The sequence below is a fragment of the Nilaparvata lugens genome, chromosome 9 (assembly GCF_014356525.2).
Source record: "Nilaparvata lugens isolate BPH chromosome 9, ASM1435652v1, whole genome shotgun sequence".
NCBI lineage: Eukaryota > Metazoa > Arthropoda > Insecta > Hemiptera > Delphacidae > Nilaparvata > Nilaparvata lugens.
In genome coordinates, this window is record NC_052512.1 from 34,855,186 (window position 1) to 34,878,491 (window position 23,306).

At 36.3% G+C, this 23,306-nt stretch overlaps 1 protein-coding gene across 1 annotated transcript in view; it reads left to right on the forward strand.

The window, feature by feature from the left end:
• Positions 1 to 23,306, forward strand: part of LOC111052333 (zwei Ig domain protein zig-8) — a 740,160-nt gene that overhangs the window by 586,503 nt on the left and 130,351 nt on the right. The window contains exon 3 of the mRNA XM_039435799.1: positions 2,340 to 2,500. Coding sequence (XP_039291733.1) covers positions 2,340 to 2,500 — 161 coding nt within the window. The remainder of the gene's footprint in view (positions 1 to 2,339; positions 2,501 to 23,306) is intronic.

Sequence of the window (23,306 nt, forward strand, 5' to 3'; positions counted from 1 at the left end):
TGACTTTTGTTGGTATTAATCATCATATATACACGATATGATTATGTTTTTATTCGTTCACTAACTTAATTATTTATTCAAACTCATTTATTCATTGAAGATCACAACACACACAATGATTGATATGATTGGGGAGAGATTAACAGGCACAGCCCATAACTGATCCTCCCCCGAATCTCGATTATTCATTTTTTTCAAATTTTACTCAGTTATCATGGCTAATGTTTGTTAAACGTCGAGCGCTTAGCTCTAGGGACAAACTAATTCCGCTAGATCGCTCCAGCTGTACTATTCACTTGCTGCCCGAGCTTAGCAGGTGTAAAACCGTGCTTTAAAGGTACACATACCAGCGGCTATTATTGTATCTATAAAAGAAGTTTAAGCATCAACTTTATTCATCAAGAACAGCACTACAAGTTGCTAAGAATTTGAAGTCTATAGAGCGAACATTGAATTTGAAAAAGGAGTTTGAAATGCATGAAAAAATTTTTTTTTCAGATTTTCAAAAACAAAGTTGAAGTAATTTTTGCTATATTGAAGAGGAGACTTGCATATTTTTCTCAAAATTTTCTGACCAGTAGTTTTTGTAGGGTATGTGTACCATCTGCCTTAAAAAAGTGACTTTTGAAGCCCTATTGTTAGCTAACAGAAGCTTATAAAAATATTTCAATTGCATAGATTATGTTCTAAGAACCTGTCAAATAGATTAGAAAAAAAATTGAATGCACAACCTTAAACAAGGATTCTAAGATCTTTTTAGTGTTTATATACTCAATCATCGATCTCCTGATATAATAATATTACTATTCCAAACTATTCCTCTTCTATTTTTATAACAATTTTCACATAATGGGATTGATGTGCTCTCGATTAGGATTCTAAATATCGTAATTCTATAATGAAATTATACTGATCAGGTGTGTTGGAATTATAGAAGATGATGGTTTCTGGTTCCAGACTGCAGTGTATTAACACACCATTTCTTCATTTGAACATCAACATGAAGTCAAATATTTGATGGAATGAACGATCAAAAGTCTTTGTTCACTGTTGAAAATGCGTTCATGAAGCTCGAATGTACTTCAGTTAGTGAGTGAACATAATCATTTTATTACATAGTTCACTGCATGTTGGTGTTCAAAAGACAAAATGGTGTGGAAATAGAATCACAATGATACTGAAATTATCTGGGGAAATTCATCTTTGTTTCTACGGAAATTATCAATTTACAGAATTATTCTACGGAAAGCATTTTAAGGAGCGTACAGACACTGTCGCGCGCTGAGCGACACACAAGCGAAACGCGAACAGTTTGCGAGATGATCGCAGGTTGCGAGATTCCGGTTCACGCGCAGCGTCACAGAACAAATAATACAGAATGGAAACTGTCAACCAAACGCCCATCCGACCAATGCTTTTTAGATGGTACTAGTACTATAGTGCGGTCCACGTTATAATGTCAGTATTTGATCAACATTGGACTTGCTATCCTTGTCTATCATTTGACAAAGCAGATAGCGCAATACTTTTCTAGCTCCGCAAAGCTACCAGATCGTTATTTAACAATATAGAAATATAATCTGGCAAGGCAGAGAATCAGCAACGCTGTTCTCCTATCCTTTTCCACTGCCATTATAACGTGGACTTCACTATAACTAGACACGTCACGTGACCTTAGAAAGTTCCAATCCTGATCTCCTGATTGGCTCGCGGCAGTGAATGAGATCAATTGATCCGGACCAGTAAAGTGATCCGAACCTCTCATCAATACTATTACAATGCAGAACTTCCTAACAAGATGGCGAGTTTTTGCGCCAGGGTACTAGCCGAGTTTCCATACTGTATGTATACTATGGCAACGCTCTGGCCCAGCTCCCGCCGACAACAATGCAACACGTGGCAATATCGCGCTCTGATCTCGATTACCCTCACCCTTCTTAAGGTAGGCGCACACAGATCGTCATCGGACGGACGGCACGCATCGGACGGATCGGTTGATTAGATTTGATCATTTTTTTCAATTGGCGTGCACATACCTATCCGCATCGTATAGATATGCGCACTTCAATTGAAAACAATGCATCAAATCTAATCAACCGATCCGTCCGATGCGTGCCGTCCGTCCGATGACGATCTGTGTGCGCCTACCTTAAGGGGATACTTGCTTATGAAACGCGCAGCGTTCTTAAAAGTATCTTAAACGTTTCTAAACTTCAGCAGCGATATTGAGCTGACTGTACACTTCTTAATACCCAGTCATTCTTTTTCGAAATTTTACACGATTTGAAATTATTACAAACTCATTCATGTTATTTAATCATTGTATTTTTCCTCGACAGGATGTTTGGCATCACGACGGTTCAGGACTGAGTTCCTGCAGGACCTGCCCACACCAGGCACCGGTCCATCCTTCGACATCACAGTTCCCAATAATTTGACCGGCTTGGTTGGCAAGACTGCCTATCTCAACTGTCGCGTCAAGAATCTCGGCAACAGAACGGTAAGTCGATAGCCATTTCATCGATAAATGAATACAGTGGAAACAATCTTATAAATATTATCATTGTATCATGGTATTATTCAATATCATAATCGAGTATAAGCTCTACCTCCGTAAACAAAGCCATAGTGCATAGCATGTGGTTGATGGTAACGTCAGCACAGGTAGGGCTCCTACACCAATAAAAACACTATAGTGAGACCACGTTATAATGGCAGTGAAGAACGATACGAGAACAACGTTGCCAGATTGACTCCATTTAGCCACTGAGTGTACACAGCTGTTACACAGCTGTTCAATTCATCTCATTAAATTTGATCTGATATCAATTTCAATTCCTCTGATTAAATTATCAATTTCATGTCAAATTAATAAGATTCATCAATAAAATATAATTACTATTTCATCATTTGATTCTGAACGTTGCTTTCATAACTGAGATCAAATTTACAAACCTGAAATGGCGGCTAATTTGAAAAGCTGTGATTCACCAATCTACTTCAAACTTCAAAACAACAGCAATTGAGTTATTCGCAAGGTATTCTATTCCAGTATCTTTTGAAGATAATGGAAAAATTGAAATCCTCTTCATAATAAGATAATTTCAATGGAAATAATTCTGAAATAACCTCTCAATATTATTTATACCGGTACCAGTGTAGGCCTAACCTATTCCGGTAAACTGAAGCATGGACGAAGTGTAGGATAATCTCAAAGTTATTAGCTTTTGAAGTTGCATTTCTAGTATAATTTTTGTTTCTCCTACGGTTTTTTTTCAGCACTACAGCCCAATATGAGCTTTGGCCGCCTCCACTACAGCTCTCCACGCTTCTCGGTCCTCTGATAATTGTCTCCATCCTCTATATCCCATTTTTTGGAGATCGTCTCTCACTTCATCTTCCCACCTTATTCTCGGCCTTCCTATCTTCCTTCTTGAATGTCTCCTTGAATATTATTTCAGGCATTCTGTTTTCGTTCAATCCACAAATATGTCCAAACCATCTAAGCCGCTGTGCCTTTATAAATTTTACAATATTTCGGCCTTTTATCAATGCCTCGAGCTCTGAATTAGTTCTCCTCCTCCACTCCTCTCCTCCTTTAACTGGACCATAAATCTTTCTTAGGATTTTCCTTTCAAAAACGCCTAAATGGTTTTTGTCTTCTTTTGTTAACGTCCAAGATTCACAGCCGTACGTTACAACAGGTCGAATTAGGCTCTCATATATTTTAAGTTTCGTGTGTCTACATATGAGCCTGTTCCTCAAAATTTTAATGCTACTGAAGTATGCTCTATTTCCAGCCAATACTCTTTGCTTTATGCTGTAGCCCATCTTGTTCTCGTTATTTAGTTCAACTTCGGAGGTTTTGTGGAACTCTTCTTGCTTGACTACTTGATATTTTCATATACCTCGTTCTTTTTTCATTCATTATCAAATCAATCTTATTCGCCTCTCTTTCTAGCAACAAATACGTTTCCTGCGGAACATCTTTCCTTCTTGCAATTATTGCTACATCTTCCGCATATGCACATATCTTATACATTCGGTGAAAATATTTCCCCTGTCTAATCCTTCAATAGCTCTATGCAATGCAATATTGAATAGGATTGCAGATGATCCATCGCCTTGTTTGACACCTGTGTTAAATTCAAAAGTGCTGCTCCTTCTATTACCAATTTTGACCAATACTGCAGTCCTACTCATTGTAATTTCTGCTAGGACAATGAGCTTTTTTGATGAGGCGTATTGCTCCAATGTTTTCCGGTAATATCTGAAAATAATTTCATTCATTCAAAAATACATTTCGAATCGATTATACGAATTGAATCGATCATACGACTCCTGTATTTTAGCATCTTGTTATAATTCAAAGTAGAATATTGCGGCTGAGGATTGTTTGTCTATTTCTGTACAGTCATTGTCAAAAGTTAAATAAAATGTTTCTGGCCAACTGACAACATTGCAGAGCTAGGGAGAGATAGTGCTATCTGTTTTGTTGCATGCTAGACAAGGATAACAACACTATTATCAATCATACACTGCCATTATAGCGTGGACTTCACTATAGCTGATATAGATCAGCTAAAATCAACAAATGTTGATTTGTGTAGGAGCCCTACCTGTGGTGACGTCACCAAAATGCACTATGGCTTTGTTCACGGAGGTAGTGGTATAAGTCAGCAGTAAGCACATAAAATCCTCAAATTATCGTATTATTAGGTTTTATCGTATTATACAATAACATATTATGGGTTTAACCAATACCAACTATCTATATAAGTTATAAAAGCGAAATGGCACTCACTCACTGACTGACTGACTCACTCACTCACTCACTCACTCGCATTACTAAAAATCTACTGGACCAAAAACGTTCAAATTTGACAGGTATGTTCAGTTGGCCCTTCAGAGGCGCACTAAGAACGGATTTGGGGAAATTTCCAAAAATACGCCTAAAATATGCGTTTTCCAGCGTTTTTTAGCGTTATTTTCTCAGCTTTATCGAGAACAAATGAACAGAAAATGTTGAAATTTAGTACAGAAGCTCAGCTAGGGTGTAATAATGTTGTGTTAGAAGGAATTTGCAATAACGTCAAAGATACGCCTAAAATTAGCGTTTTTCCAGCGTGTTTTTGCTTTTTCTCAGATTTATCGAGAACAAAAATGAACAGAAATTGTTCAAATTTAGTACAGGAGCTAAGCTAGGATGTGATAATGTTGTGCTAGAAGGTATTTGAAATAACGCCAAAGATAGGCCCAAAATTATTTGCGTTTTCTCAGTTCTTTTATCAAGTAATAGACAGAAAATGTTCAAATTTGGTACTGAGGTTTAGCTAGAGTCTAAAAATTTTGTGATAAGGTGACTTTAATATTTCATCAAAGATACGCCCAGAATATTCCAACGTTTTTCTCAGCTTTTCTGCGTTTTCTCACCTTTTTCAATAGTTGATGTAGTTCTTTCCCATGCAGCTGTGTGACGGTGGTAGTCTCTCAAATAGAGCCGTTCATACACTCTCATCACAACAAAACAGTAAAAATAACCGACAGTAATCGGCTTGAGATAACAGTAAAAGTTGCGACATAAATTCTCTATACCATGGGATATCTACTTACGCTATTGTTTCTCTATGATAATATTTATACCGGTACAAGCGTAGGCCTGGCTAACCTATTCCAGTGAACTGAAGCATGGACGAAGTGTAGGATAATCTCAAAGTTATTAGCTTTTAAAGTTGCATTTCAAGTAAAATTTGTGTTTCTCCTACGGTAATATATGAGAATAATTTCATTCATTCAAAAATACATTTTAAATCAATCATACGACTCCTGTATTTAAGCATTTTGTTATAAATCAAAATAAAACATGGCGGCTCAGGATTGTTTGTCTATTTCTGTACAGTCATTGTCAAAAGTGAAATAAAATGTTTCTGGCCAACTGACAACATTGCAGAACTAGAGAGAGAGATAGTGCTATCTGTTTTGTTGCATGCTAGACAAGGATAACAACACTATTATCAATCATTCACTGCCATTATAACGTGGACCCCACTATAGCTGATATAGATCAGCTGAAATCAATAAATTTTTATTGGTGTAGGACGATACCTGTGCTGACGTCACCAAAATGCACTATGGCTTTGTTTACGGAGGTAGTGGTATAACTCAGCAGTAAACACATAAACATTCTCATAAATTGTTTCATCGTAATATTCAATATCATATTCTGGGTTTAACTCAGAGTTAGTTCATCATGTTCGAGGCTAAACTCCTTGATACCAGACTATGGGCCATATCCAGAAGGAGAAGAGGACAAGTTTAATAACTTTGTTACAGTTTGGACACTGAGTATCTCTGTGAATATTCGAGTCACTTTTCAAGATGGGATGCGTTCCTCGCTTCATCATGAAAAGTAAGTGCTCTGACTTCTAGTCTAGAAACTATCAAAAAACACAATATAAAAACAAAAAGTACTCTTTCATTTGAAATATTTCGAACAACATGTTTTTTGGCCTCTACCCATTTTCAAGTTCGAACTTAAAACTGTTTTGAAACAAGTTCAAAATGGTCAAAAGCCGAAACTTGTTGTTTCAAATATTTGAAATGGAAAATACTTATTTCATTTCATAATTTCTTCATTCATAAATTTGTACAGTGTATAGAACAATGAATAATGTCAGAAATATATATCTTCGATTCGATACAATTTGAAATAAATAAAATATAAAACAAATCAAACATCTACAGAATACAAAAATACAAACATAAATACAAATCAACTCATGGTAGCTGATCTCATTCATTCAGATATTCTCCGATATCATAAAGAGCTCTCTCAGTTAAATAATTCTTGAATTCCAATTTGAATTTATTGGGATTTGGTTCTTGTTGGATTCGCGTCGGTAGCTTGTTATAGAACTTGGCTCCTATGTAATATGTGGGCTTCTTCTTGTAGAACTCAAGTCAATGGCTTTGCAAATGTAAAAGCAGAGAAAACTTCTAGGATATTTGCTGTATTTCAATATTTGCTAAATATATGCTGTATTTGTATTCTGTGGTAAAAGTTTATCTCTGTTTCTAGTGCTGTACCTATGATTATGTCCTAACGTCAAAATATCTCCAAGATTTTCTTCCACACACATAATTGTCTCGAATATGTAAATACTGTAAACTGTCATTATATTTAAGTGAGCGAAATTATCTAGGTAATACTTGATAAATCTTCATAATGTGTTTTCAATAATTCTTGAAAAAATAGAAGGAACAAGTGAAGTGATTTTACAGTGTCTAAACTCCAAAAAAGTGATTATACACTGTTTGGTTATGGAAAACAGCATTCACGAGTTTAATATCACGACCAAATATTGGATTACCACAGAAATTCATGAATTCAGTGCATTAAATAACTGGACAGCTCTGGCGGGGAAATGTGGCGATTTTCTCAGCATAGGGAAATGTGAAGATTTCCCTCAGATGATGAAAATGTGGAGAATTTCCCCAGCACAGCGAGAGACTTGGGGAAAAAATAATGATATTAGTTCTCCTGTCAAAGAGATGTGTGTTCTATTTATCAAGGGTTTCATAGCATTATTATTATATTTTCTTTGAAGAATAAACAAAACAAATACAATTTTTTGGGAGTAGTATGATGCAATTCGAAATTCATGAAATGACTCATTTTTATCACTTATTGCATGTTCGTCACAATTTAATAGACGTTTATAGTTATTGAATGGAAAAGACTAAGAAATTGTCAAAAACCACAGATTTATTGATACTTAGAAAGACCGGTTTCGGATGAACTCATCAGAGATTGACAATGGTTGAGTTCAAAGCCACTGATCGGTGAGTGAACGATGAGATCGGTGAGTGAACGTGGCTCTGAACGATGTACTGTTTTGTCGTTGAACGATGCATAGACTCACATGCAGCGCTAGATTATTTGGAATTGAAATCGGCCATTAAGGGGACAGCCTGGAAGATTATTACATACTAAAGATCTTGAAGATTTTTGTGATCTATAATATTACAAAAAATATATATTATATAATATCTCACGCTAAAATACTTCAATGGAACCTTAAATTTCAAGTAAGATCTAGCATTGGGAAGGCATAGGTATTGTGCGTTTATACCTCTTCAAGGTCTTTGGTCTAACTGATAAGAAAAAAATACGTCATATCCGGTTCGTTCACTGATCAGTTAATCGTACTTTTCCACCGATGGAAAAGAATGTAAATAGTGCTGAACATAAACATACATGGCTGAATATGAGGTTGTTTACAAATGATGGACTCCATTATAATGTATTTGGGAGCAGAGAAATGCATGATTACATAAATTCAATAACATTTAAAATATTTTACAAAGCATTTAAAACTACTCCAATCACCTGATGGTTTCCCATTTTAATTGATTACAATGAAATAAGTTAAGTTCTAGTTTTGTTTACAAAATATGATCAACAAGGGAAACATCTGTCAGTCATGACTCATGAGCCACAGAATACACACAAAATGGAAGGTATCACATATCTAACCAAGATTTGAGTGCACCAAGACCGCGACACATGACTGCATCATCTTGCTAGAAATTAAAACTACTGCTGTATTACAATGCTACACTTTCTTTCAAGATGGCGGATTATGGCGTCAAGATACTAGCCGACTTTCCATTCTGTGGTTCATCTGTGATCACTAATCTGTGATCAGGTTTTTTACTGAACGTAAAAAAAACCCTATGGAATTGATCAGTGGCTTTGAACTCAACCATAATGGTGTAATAACCGAAGCTGGTCTTTTTAAGTATCAATAAATCTGTGGTTTTTGACAATTTCTTAGTCTTTTTCATTCAATATGAATAATTACCACAATATCAACTTCTCAACTACACAAAAAGCGTTTATAGTTCATTGTTCATTAACTTTCTCACTAGGTCCAGCCAAGTAATGCAGTCAGTAGCTTTACTTACTCTATGTCTCACTAGACAATTTTGAAAGACAGATTTGAGAGAAGAATTGCGACCAAAGAAATAAAGCAACAGAAAAAATGCTCTACACGTAAAAGCAATTATTGGAAATAATTGTCTCCAGAGAAATACCAGCTCAATTGTTTTGCAATTACCTGGGTTTTCTGAATAAGGCTCAACTCACACTTACGCGACTCAGGTCGAGACTCGTCTAGTCTCGTCTACTCGACTCTAGTCGAGAGCATGTGATTCCAAATGGTGACACTCAGACCAGTAGAATCTAGTCTCCGCGACGTCACCATTTGGAAACACATGCTCTCGTCTATAGAGTTGAGTCGCGTAAGTGTGAGTTGAGCCTTAAACTCGTCATACGTCATACGCATGGATCAATGAATTTTGATAATCGACCGAAGCGAAGATTGGCAGTTATTTCGTCCGATTTGGATAAAATTAGATATTCAATTTCTTTGAAACGAGTCCAGTCAACGTATATATAGGGTTTTTTGAAATATTTTGTATTTCAAGGATAATGCAATAGTTATTTGTATATCTAGATTGAAAAGTATTGTTTTTTAAGGAAAAAGTTTGAAGCCCGAGGCGAAGCCGAGGGCAACAATTTTCCTGAGGGAGAAAAAGCATTTTTCACTCCTGATATAAACAACATTTTTCCTCCACCTACATTTTTATAAAAACGGCAAATGAAGAAACTTTTGAAAACGTACTTGACCAAACAATGTGTTACAACATAATCTAAAAAGTAAACAGAAACAGCTGGCTTGTAATCACAGTTCTCCGCCGACAGCACTATCACTGTCAGCAAAAGTTGTAACAACAATGACCGCCACAACTACAGCTATGTTGAAGTTCCCGTTTCAAATTTTATTAGTTAATGGGGAATATTCGTTGGCTGGTATTTTAAATAACATGGAAAAAGAATATAATTTTTTCTAGTATAGTGATATGAAATTTGTAATAATTTTAGCATACAAACATAAATTTCATATATTGATCAAATGTCTAGTTGAGGTTATTCAATTTAGTTGTTTTGATGACTACTCTCATCTGAGCTTAGACCTTCTCTCGTAACCTATTTCAAATGTACGTTTTCAAAATAGAGATGCTATCCATGTTATTTAAATGGAGTTACTTTTCCTCCCTAGGGAGTTTTTCTGTTTTTTAGTACCGGGAGCGAAAAAATGACACTTTAGTATTATGTTTCAGGGAGTAAAGTGAGTACTTTAGACAGTAGATAGAGGAAAACTTGATTTGATTTGATCTGTTCGCAGAACCACTAGTAATTTATATTTCCATTCAACAGTAACTATGGAAATTGCTGATGAATAAACCAATAGAAATGAAGAGTTTTTGTGGTATTCGTGTTACTTTTTGCAGTTTTGAATAGAGGGAATTATAGAATGATATCTCCCAAGTACTATTCCTGTTTTTCATTCCGATAGATAACCTATTCAATTGGAACGGGGAAGAGAAATCATATCCAATGACGTTCTACACAGAGGTGCTCCTGTTCATTAATAGCTCTTGAGCGAATTGTGGCAAATCATCTATCGGACTAACGTTATCAATCTACAATTCTAGTTATTCGTCGTTCCCTTTGTCCTTATCTCTTTGTTACCTCGTTTCTCCTTTCAAACGTATTCTGATTTGATTCGCAATGCAACTCCATTCAACATAATGAATGTTTCAACAAGAGTACAGTAGTACGGTACCTAAGCGAGACGTACAGTCTGTTCAAACAGCGCTAAGTGCTCAATTTCTGGTACAGTCGGTGACAAGACTGATGGTTATGTGGGCCAGATTAATAGTTGCTGATTTCAGAGAGCAGTGGTTATATAGGCCTACGTTGCATAATCAGCATTAACGCTTTGCTTCTAATTAGTATTCAATTGTGAATCCAGCTTGATACAAAAGGAATATATCTGGGAACATGAATGTCTATGACCCTCCACTTCTAATCTATCGCTTTTTCTTCTCCTCCTTTCTTCTTTTTCTTTTTCTCCTCTCAAAAGTCTGCACTATTTAAATAGTTTGTAATTGAATTCAAAAGTATTCTTAATTCTATGTTCTTTATTGTTGATATTGAATATCTAGAATTACAGTGTCTAATTAATTGACCGAGCGAAGTGAGGTCTAAGATTCAAGTCGACGGTTTGGCATTTCTCTTAATGTTTGAATGTTTATATGTTGCGCATTTACGGCGAAGCTCGGTAATAGATTCTTATGAAATTTGACAGGTATGTTCCTTTCTTTATTGCGCGTCAACGTATATACAAGGTTTTTGGAAATTTCGCATTTCAAGGATAATATAGAAGGAAAAAGGAGCCTCCATCATACGCTAATATTAGAGTAAAAATCAGACTATATGATTATTCAACATAAATCAGCTGACAAGTGATTACACAGATGTGTGGAGAAGCCAGTCTATTGCTGTATTTCCATAAGGTCTATAGTTTCAATCAGGTACTTGTGGATGAGAATACTGCGTGATATCTACTGTTCATAGAACTACCAGTTATTCAAGGACGTGAAAGTGACACATGAGGCCAGCTCAGGTGACACATCGATTCTTGTTCGTGCGATATTTTGCCGTCCTTATAAATTCTATTAGATTTAGCAGATGATTTGAAATAACAGATGATGTTTGTCAACTTCAGTTCAGTCAGTTAGAATTCTCAGGGACGGCAAGATAGCGTACGAAGCCCGCCGCAAAGTAGACCCACGTTAATCCACGAAAAACAACCCAAACCGTGGGATGTTTTGTGAACCATTGCTATATAATCAATCGGCTGAAAAGTTGATTATTCATTGCATGTATTATTATAATTACACAGATGTCTGGAGAAGCCTAGCAATGGTTCACAAAACATCCCACAGCGTGGGTTGCTTTTCGTGGATAAGCGTGGGTCTACTTTGCGGCGGGCTTAACCTAGCTACATTTGGACTGTAGTATGAATTAGAATTGGAACCGTTCGGGAGATGAAGATAAAAGAGATACCGATTTACAATAAAGTTTAAGACTAGAAGAATCCGTTGTGAAAAATGATGTGATGCGGAATGGCGGATGGTTTACAATCGGCTCAAGAAAAACAGGTAGAAAGCGAGAATTGGGGAAGTGGAAGAGAGAAACCTACATTCGAGCATTGGTATTGCCATGCAGAATTGCAGGTTTGGAATAATTGAATTTTCAGGCTTCGAGAATCCTTCCACTGGCGGGCTCAGCCACTCACCCACACGCACACTCTCTCTCTCTCTCTCTCATTCATCCCCTCCCAACAAGACCCACTTTCGCCTACTTTTTGTCTGATTCACTCTCGCTGCACAATGTGGGTTTCGGCAAAGAACAAGCATTTCTAAGGAAGCACGGTGAAACTCCTTTTCCCACTTTTTTGCCGAAAGGCTACGCCCAAAAGTCGTTCTACTAAAATTGCAGCTTGCGTTTCCGTCCATAACTGTTTGTTCGAGAATTTCTTTTGCAAATAATGTGGAGCTTCTAAACGACGAGGGAAATGGAGGATAATTTGGTGGACAATATAAGGATAATATTTGAGGTCCAATGGAATACGAAGAAAAAAATTCAAAGAGACAGTTGAGTTGAACCATAGAGAAACAATAGCATAAGTAGATATCCCATGGTATAGGGCGGGCGTTTATGTCGCAACTCTTACTGTTATCTCAAACTTATAGTCCACGTAGTTCTTTCCTGTGAAGCTTTATGACGCTGGTAGTCTCTCATATTGTGGCGTTCATACACTCTTACCCGGTCAAAACAGTGAAAATCGACAATAAATGGTTTGAGATAACAGTAGAAGTTGCGACATAAATGCCCTATACCATGGGATATTTACTTACGCTATTGTTTCTCTATGGTTAACGTTCCGAGTTGGACAGGGATGATATTGATTTGTTGGATAATAGTTGTACGAGCGTAAGCAAGTTCTCACTTTTGACTCACTGAAGGCCAAAGTTCGTCTGTTTGTATGTTCAACAACTAGTAGTTCTGTGAACAGTAGACCTCACGCTGTTTTCTCATCCATAAGTATCTGATGTCATATCAGTTACATTTTCATTTGAGTTTTCATACTTTTTCATATCATATACAGTTCAATAATTATTTTCTTAGTCTATATCATGTAAATTCATCTATAATTTTGCTGTATTGTAATTTATTGTATATAAGTTAGTGTATAAGCCAGTATATATTGTAATCTACATAAATAAAGTACTCAATCAATCAATCAATCAATGTCACCTGTCTGAAATGTTAACAAACTCAGTTCACGTTTGAATTTGTATTCCATATGATATAATTCATCCAGTTCCGTGATAATCTTTCCATCTGATGGAAATTGATTTTTCACAATCAAAAATATTATTGACCGAGCGAAGTGAGGTCCAAGATTCAAGTCGACGGTTTTGCATTTCTCTTTATTTATATGTTTATATTTATGTTGCGCATTTACGGCGAAACGCGGTAATAGATTTTCATGGAATTTGACAGGTATGTTCCTTCTTTAATTACGCGTCGACGTATATAGAAGGTTTTTGGGAATTTTGCATTCCAAGGATAATATAAAAGGAAAAAGGAGCCCCCTTCATGAGCCAATACTACAGTAAAAATCTGGTGTGGCGCACTCACACAACTTTCCTTGCCGTTATGAAAATTGATCACCTGACGCTAGTGTTCCCGCGCATACTAGTTTACTGTTCAAAGATCTGAGCCAGCTGGTAACAGGACAATAACGCTGGATACACACGAGATCTCCTATCTCTTCATAGTGGATGATTTAATAGAATCAACGATTGCCAACAGTTGGCAATTGAATAATCACATTTTCTCAAATTTAAAGCTTATTTTCAATTTTAGGTGAAGATGATACTGAACATTAATTGAAGAGATTTTCATGCTCAATCTTTTCCACTCGAAATTTTCCATTCAAATTGTATCGGAGACCTGATAATTGGAAATCTAAAATCAAACATTGCATAAAATGGGGCGGAGCTCCTGAAATTTTTACATATATGGGACTTGTGGCAGTTGATATAGCTTATCAATGACTATTTTAAATATGAATTTGATCAAAATCGTTAGAGCGATTTTCGAGAAAATCGCGAAAAACCCTGTTTTTGACAACATTTTCGCCATCTTGAGTCGCATTTGATCGAAATTGTTCGTGTCGGATCCTTATAGTGTAAGGACCTTGAGTTCCAAATTTCAAGTCATTCCAGTCAAGCCAATTTCAAGTCAATTATTAGGAGATGAGATATCGTGTACACATACGCACATACACTCATACACACACACACACACACACACACACACACACAAAAACACACACACACACACACACACACACACACACACACACACACACACCACACACACACACCACACACACACACACACACACCACACCACACACACACACACACACACACCACACACACACACACACACACAACACACACACACACACACACACACACACACACACACACACACACACACACACACACACACCAATACCCAAAAACCACTTTTTTGGACTCAGGGGACTTTGAAACGTATAGAAATTTAGAAATTCGGGTACTTTAATTTTTTCCGAAGGCGATACTTTCCTTACTTATGGTAATAGGCCAAGGAAAGTAAAAATTAGGCTAATCAAAATCAATCAAAATTTTTTTTTTATTTGTCATCGAACATATTTCATAGAAATACAAATAGAGTTGCTATCCATGTATCAGCATTTGGAAACAATATAACATTCAAATAATATAATATATTAGAATAAAGAATTATTCATCATAAATCTGCTGACAAGTGATTACACAGTTTCTATCAGGTACTTGTGGGTGAGAATACTGCTTGAGGTCTTCTGGTCACAGAACTACTAGTATATATTTTTGGACCGAAATTGAACTCCAACTTCCCACAGTAAGAACATAACCTATTTTCATGGACATTTTATGAACATAGTTCGGGCTAGGCCTGTTGCTTATTCCTGATCATATCCATATGATTTGTAATTGTATAACAAGTAAATAAATACATTTTTCCTCCACCTACTGTCTGAAGTACCTACTTTACTCCCTGAAACCTAATACTAAAGTGTCACTTTCTCGCTCTCGGTAGTAAAAAACAGAAAAACTCCCTAGGGAGTAAAAGTGACTCCATTTAAATAACATGGGGAGCATCTCTATTATGAAACTTACATTGTAATAGGTTAGAAGGTCTAAGCTCAGATGAGAGAGCATAATAGAGGTGTCTGTCATTGAGTCAACAAAATTCAATACCACAACCAGAAATTTGATTAACTCATGAAATATATGTTTGTATGATAATTATATTCTTAATATTAGTAGACGATAAGAATTCATACAATTTTTAAAATATTTTATTCTATTAAAATACCAGCCAACAAATATTTTTGATCTGCAATTCAAATCTGAACCGCGTGATCTGGAGTCAGCCATTTTTGGTAGCTGCTCAGCTGATATAATTGTTACAACTTTTGCCGATAGATAGCACAATCGGCAGTGCCAATCAGACGACCGGTTTTTAGGTTTTAGATTTAGGTTATGTTGTTGGGAATCATTGTCACCAATACGTAAGTTATTAGAATGATTTTATTTGCAGTTTCTATAAAAAAATGTAGATGGAGGAAAAATGTTGTGTACATCACGAGCGAAATATACTTTTTCTCCATCAGGAAAATTGCTGCCCTCGGCTTCGCCACGGGCTTCAAACTTTTTCCCGCAGGGAAAAAAAGTTATACTTTTCACTCTAGATATACAAATAACTATTTTATGAGGATGCCGGTTTCATTTCTTGATAACACAAGGCAGTTTGCTGGGTATTCATCCAGTCAAACCGTCGACTTGAATTTCGGACCTCACTTCACTCGGTCAATGAGCTGGAAATTTCCAATTCCCTATGATAAAAACACCAAATTATAGTTGAATATTGTACTTCATACAACTGCACCGCACTTTCAAAAAATTGAGTTTTATTTTTGAAGCCAGAAATACACACAAGTTTCTACTAAGCTGATCATAATATCTCCCACATCAACATTGCAGTAACACAGGAATAGAGTAGGGATAAACATATTCAGTTGAACGTGATTGCAGTATGTAGAATAACAAAATGATGAACAGGTGATTCCCCGTCCTGAATTGGGAGAAAAGAGGAAAAATTAAGAGAAGGAGGGTGTTGAATAGGTGGTGGAGGAGGAGTGGGAGGAGGAGGAGAAGAACGAGAATGATGTGGTGGTGAATGGTGAGGAGAAGGTGTTGGCGGAGGAGGTAGAGGAGGTGGACTTGGAAGATGTGGTGATGAAGGTGGAGTAGGTGATGAAGGAGAAGGAGGATGATGAGGTGGTGGGGAGAAGTTTCAGGAAGAAGAGAAGAGAAAGAAAGAGTGATATTAGTAGAGCTGAGAGAGTGTAGGATGGAGAAAACGAAGAATCATAAGAAAGAGAAGCCGCGATAATTAATCAAGTCGACTCGTTTTTGACGGCACGAAGCTTGTTTTTGGGTCGACAACTGAGAGAGAAGGTGGTGAAGAAGAAGTACAAGAAAAAAATAAAAATAAGAAGAGGAAGAAGAAGAAGAAGAAGGCAGGAGAAGGAGTAGAAGAAGAAGAATAACAAGAAGAGCAAGAACAAGAACAAGAACAGGAACAAGAACAAGAACAAGAACAAGAAGAAGAAGAAGAAGAAGAAAAAATGAAAAAGAAGAAGAAGAAGAAGAGGAAGAAGAAGAAGAAGAAGAAGAAGAAGAAGAAGGCAGGAGAAGAAGAAGAAAAAGAAGAAAAAGGAGAAGGAGAATAAGTGGAAGAAGAAGGAGAAGAGGAGGGAGAAGAAGAAGAAGATGGAGAAGAAGAAGATGATGAAGGAGAAGAAGAAAGAAAAGAAGAAGAAGAAAAAGAAAAATAAGACAAAAGAAAGATGGAAAAGGAAGTGGGTGGGTGTTTGTTTGAGACTGATAAAGAATGAGAGCGTGGAATGAATGATGAAGGAAGTGTGCGTGCGGGTGTGATAAGGCCATAATAATTAGGATGGAAGAATGAGAGGGAAGGAAGAAGTTCCGTGGGGGGGGGGAAATTCAGATGTTCTCCAGCGTTGTTCACAACAAACACCTTTCAAATCTTGTTAACTACCTGAGGAAATTCCAGGAGAATAGTCGTGTTGTCGGTGGGATGGGGGGTTGGTCGATAGATGGGCAGATGGAGGGGTGGAGAGTTGGAAATAAGAGTTTGAGCAAGTTGAATAAGAGAGAGGGTAAAGTGGTCTCATCGTGACAGGAATTGTAATCTAATTACTTCGTGATAAATAATAAAACTCATGCCTGAGCAATAACTGACAATACTGATTTTCCAGTTCTACAAATTACATCTGAACTTTTGTGTAGTTGTAAAGTTGATATTGTGGTAATTATTCATATTAAATGAAAAGACTTAGAAATTGTCAAAAACCACAGATTTATTGATAGTCAGAAAGACCAGCTTCGGTATTAAATAAAAAGATTGTCGAAGAGATTATTTATTGATACCGAAAGTGGTTATTCTAGCTATCAATGAATCTGTGGTTTTTGACAATTTCTTAGTCTTTTTATTGAATAAAAAAGACTAAGAAATTTTCAAAGAACACAGATTTATTGATACTTAGGAAGACCGGTTTCGGTTATTACACCATTGTCAATCTCCGATAAACTAAAACTAAATACAAGAGCAGCATAATTCATTGTCACACCGTTGAGTGAGAGGAGACTATCTAGCTGGGCCAATGGCAGGCAATCAGGCCTTTGACCAATAGCAGTACTCGCCTACTAGTATAAATTCTGCTGCTCCTTAATTTAGTTTTAGTTTATCATAGATTGACAATGGTGTAATAACCGAAAACGGTCTTTCTAAATATCAATAAATCTGTGGTTTTTGACAATTTCTTAGTTTTTTTATTGAATGAAAAAGACTAATAAATTGTCAAGAATTACAGATTTATTGATAGTCAGAAAGACCGTTTTCGGTTATTACACCCTTGTCAATCTCTGATAAACTAAAACTAAATACAAGAGCAGCAGAATTTATAGTAGTAGAGTACAGTACCGAAATTAATTTATTTGCAGTTTTTATAGAAATGTAGGTGGGATAGAAATGTTGTGTATATCAAGAGTGAAAAATACAATTGACTTCATTGTCACGCCGTTAAGTGGGAGGAGACTGTCTAGCTGGGCCAATGGCAGGCAATCATGCCCTTGACCAATAGCAGTACTCGCCTACTAGTATAAATTAATTCTGCTGCTCTTGTATTCAGTTTTAGTTTATCAGAGATTGACAATGGTGTAACAACCGAAACCGGTCTTTCTAACTATCAATAAATCTGTGGTTTTTGACAATTTCTTAGTCTTTTTCATTCGATATAAATAATTATCACAATATCAACCTCCCAACTACACAAAAAGTGTTAGTCTTTTTATTGAATACCGAAACCGGTCTTTCTAACTATCAATAAACTTGTAGTTTTTGACAATTTCTTAGTCTTTTTATTCAATACATCATGAATTTCAAAAAAAGCCCAAGCTCATAACTGACATAAAAAGACTCACTGTTGTGATTTACCAGTTGTAAACTAGCCAGATCCTGGGTTGGAGAACTCGCTCAAGTCAAATGTTGTATTGTAATCTTTGAAATCCGCTACTTTCAATTATACAGAGTTGTTGAAAATTCTAAAAGAGGATAGATATTTCTCTCACAAGAATAATAATGGACAGGAGGTTTCATTGAACATCATATTTAAAATTAAAAATTACTCTGTAGCTTCAAAATCTTTGACGCTCGTACGAGCGTCAATTCATTTTTTTATTGAGAAATAATTGCACTAGGTCTCATCCCTGAGAAAACTCGCTGAAGGACATGAAAAAGATAATCAATTCATCCTTGGAAAACAGATGATTTCGTCGTCTATCGATAACAAAAGATGCATGTGCCTGTGTGGGAGATCAGCTGTGTAGTGTGTAGACAATTAGCTTACCGTATCTCGCGAGAAATCTAGAAATTTCAATTGACTCGATCAAAATACAGTAATCTGATTTGTTGACATGAGATGGTGAATATGATAATATTCAAAGTTAATAATTATTTTACAGTTATGAGTGATTAGTGAGTGTAATTTTGTTATTCAATTTGGTTTGTAAATAATCTAAATTAGAACGTTTATGTTTTCGAATATTTGGACTGAAAATTTCACCTGAATTCAAGTGTATGGAACATAACCTACTTTTTGGAATATATTTATAGTGTATAAATCAAAATTCGGGGATGAAAGACCTTTGGGCTGTGCCTGTTAGTACGTCCCCAATCATTTTTAAGAATTGAGTTCTGTTTATCAATAAATGAATAACGAGCACAGCTCGGTGCCCCGATATTGAATGAATTAATGGAAAAGCTATAGTAATTGCATGCAGTGAATTCTCCAGCTAACCAAATGATAAGTCATAATTTTTTTTGCACTTCATATGTTATTTTTCTATCCTAAAAAGGGGCAAAGTAGTAAGTCGATTTTGTTGTCCAACGAACTTGACCTGTAAAAAGGTTCCAAAACTACGTTTTCAGAAATTGAAGTTGATTGATCAATTCCTCTTCAAAGTTATTTTAGAACATACTACAAACAAACAGACGTACAACGACTTTGGCCTTAAGTAAGTCAAAAGTGAGAACTCGTTGACGGTTGTTCAAGAACACCTGAATTTGAGCGATATCATACGCTTATAACAGCCTTGAGAAAACTCGCAATGTTGATTTTTCGATTTGACAAAGCACATAATCCTAGAAGAATTCTATAACTGATGCAGTAAACCCACAATAGTTATCCAGTTTCACAGATGATAATTTTTCTAGAAAAATACAAAACTAAAGTTTTATCACTGTTAGGTAACTTGTGCAATCAAGTTTGCACCGAGGAAAGAAGTAATCATTGAAAGTCAGAAAGGGTTGAAGAAATGAGACGGGGCCGCCGAAAACAATAGATGGACAAGTAGAAGTTCCCTTCAGTGGTCACCTATTGTTATTGAATTTCGACATTTTCGTGGTCTATTGTTGAGGATTCTACTGCGAGCAATATATTAGTTGACCTTTCTCTTGCACGTCAGAAATCATTAGCAGAAAATGAAGTTTCAATGGAGATCGAACTGCAGTCTCGAACATATTAATCCGGAATCCTGTCATCGCGCCACAAGACACAGGTAATTGTAGATGATGAACTCCTTTGAGAGTAATTATAGGAGACTAGTAGGTAACACGTGCTCCTCAAGGGTTAAATTGAAGCCTTGACAGACTGAATTCTTGACATACTGGAAACTTGGAGAATCGAAAATAAGCCTATAGCCATGCTCGGTGAATCAACAATCACTATCAATATCAATAACCAATAAGAAGGCAGCTGTTATGTAGCTAAGGTGAAGGTGATATTTTCAAACTCAAACTTTTTAATCACTCTTTATTTTGTGAATTTGAAGTTTTTCTCATGTGTTTATAATCAATCTATCCAAATTAAAAATTGTTTGTTTCGTTCTAATCTATATTTTTTGATTGTGATTTGGTGTAGAAATTGGAATGGACAAAGCATATGTATAATATTAGGACAATTTAACTTAATTGGGAAATTGAAGAAGTTTTGGGCAATAGCCTGTTTTCTTTCTTCTCTGATCCGTGTATTGTTTGTGCTAACCTAATAAATAAAAGAATAAAACAATATAAAAATCTGAAATCACCCTTTATCTTCAAAAAACTTTAAAATATTTCAACCTTTTTATTTCACAGTTTTTTTAAAAACAAAGGGTGCTTTAAGATTTTCATATTATTTTTTTAATTACAAAAGTAGCCCATGTGAATGGAGTGTTTTTATGAATAAATAAATATGCAGAATTTGAAGTTAATCAGTCCAGTAGTTCAGACGTGATGACGCGTCATTTGTGAATTTCCTATCCCGTACGTGTGAAATTCTTTCCTTTAACAAGTTATAGATAAACACATATGAAACTAGTATTATCTATATATATATGAAAGTGAAATGGCACTCACTCACTGACTGACTGACTGACTCACTCACTCACTCGCAGAACTAAAAATCTACCGCACCAAAAACGTTCAAATTTGGTAGGTATGTTCAGTTGGCCCTTTAGAGGCGCACTAAGAAATCTTTTGGCAATATTTTAACTCTAAGGGTGTTTTTTAAGGATTTAAGTTCGTCTTTTAGCATGTATATTCTTTTTATTCTCTTAATTATGATTGAAAAAATGCCATACAATATGTTAAAATAGAACTATAATCTAGAGAGAGTACCTCTTCGAAACAGTTGTTAACTGGTAACTGAATTAATAATTTTGTCAGGTTGGCATTAAGTTGAATTGACTTTGTTAGGTTGGCACCAAGTTGAACATTGAAATGCATTTATCGTGGAAAAATTGATTGGGCACTGCTACTTCAATCAGAGCTATTCCTGGTAATATTATATTACTAGCCGTCAGGCTCGCTTCGCTCGCCATATCCGTTTAGCCAGACGTTTAGTCTGTACCCCCGACTGGATAATAATAATAATAATAATAATAATAATAATAATAATATCGAGTGACCTGGCTGGCTCAGGTCTGGTGTCAGAGTTTTCAGGTCGCAACTGATCAATTTCAGGGCCTCTGACATGACCTACCGACTGCTTTTTAGGCAGCCGGGACCGACGGTAACGTGTCCATCTGAAACACGGGAGTGGCCCGAGATGAATATCTTGCCCGGGCCGGGATTTGAACACGGGCCTCTGAATCATAAAGCCAGCATCTGATCCACTCGACTACGGCCACGATCCCGACTAGATCGTCCTACCATATGATAAAAATGCTCAAATGAAAAATGCAGGCGAGCGAAGCGAGCCTGCTGATCTCATTCTTGGAGAATCCAGTCGGGGGTCCAGGGGGCGGAGCCCTCTTGCTAGACGGATATGGCGAGCGAAGCGAGCCCGACGGCTAGTTTGTTATAAACGTTGAATAATAGATTGGTGAATAGTACAATTGTCTAAAATATGAGAACCCTGTGTGATGCATTTTTGAAGCACGATAATTCTATTTTCAATATTCGATTTTTGTTCGAATCGATGATTTATTGTTGGCCTGTAACCATTGTCGGTGTATAAAAATTCTGAATCTTTAAGCAAGATTTCAAGTTATTCAGTGCTGTAATTCAGGTGTGATAATCGGTCATACTAACCGAGAAGATAATAGTTAATCAATAAATTTTATTCGAATCAACACAATACAATAAACATAGAAGGAATCAAAACACACAAAAGTCACAATCAAAAATTAATTTCCAATAATATACAAAAACAGGCTTCATGGTGGTGGGTTGTGCTGAAAAGAAAGAAAGGAGGAAAAATACCTAGCCATCTATGGTTTCCCATGTAGGTCTAAAGGTGCGTACGGATATACGCGCTGCGAACATGAGCAATTCACTTTTAATCAGCTGATTATATCTGTATTTTTACAGAAACGGTAAGATACAGATATAGAAAGCTTGACATCAGCTGATTAAATGTGGATTGCTCATATTCGCGGCGCGTAAATCTGTACGTACCTTAATAGGCAGGTAGAGGGTAAATGAATAACACAAACCGATAACAGTACCGAGAAGATTTTCCTATTGGAAAACGCTATTGAAAACAGAAAAAAAACAAAATTCAACATTGTCTAGACCCATGTCCTTCAAAACTCATTCAAAAATATCGTATATTTGAAAATGATATATCTGTCTAAGCCCATGTTCTTCAAAACTCATATAAAAAGTACGGTTTAAGTATGGTATATTTGTCCTTTTTTAGAGTCAATATCAGGTGCGCCATATCAGGAACGATTTTTAGGCGAAATATTCACCACAGAGATGCTCGCTCGAAGCCTTTCATTTATGGAGCGGAGATTATCTCCAGCTGTCTCGTGCAGAGGCTGAGAAAAACAGCTACCACAGTTTTCCAAGCTTTTCCGGCTTTTCTTGCAGGTCGGTAACACTTTTCCTGGCGGGAAAACGCTGGATTATCGTCGTTGTTGGTGAAAACGCGCGAGAGTTTTCCCAAGCGCTGAATAGATCCCTTTAGGATGATAATCGTGGAAACGCTTTTCACAGTCCAGTCTTTGTGATTGCAAAATGTTTCCTTTATTGAATGCTTCAAACACGTTTCGAATGACAAAATTTCTGGGACAGAAATTGAATTTCTGTATGACTAACTATGTATTCTCAAACAGGAATATTCTCTGATTATAGACACGCAAAGAAGTACTCGTTTCAG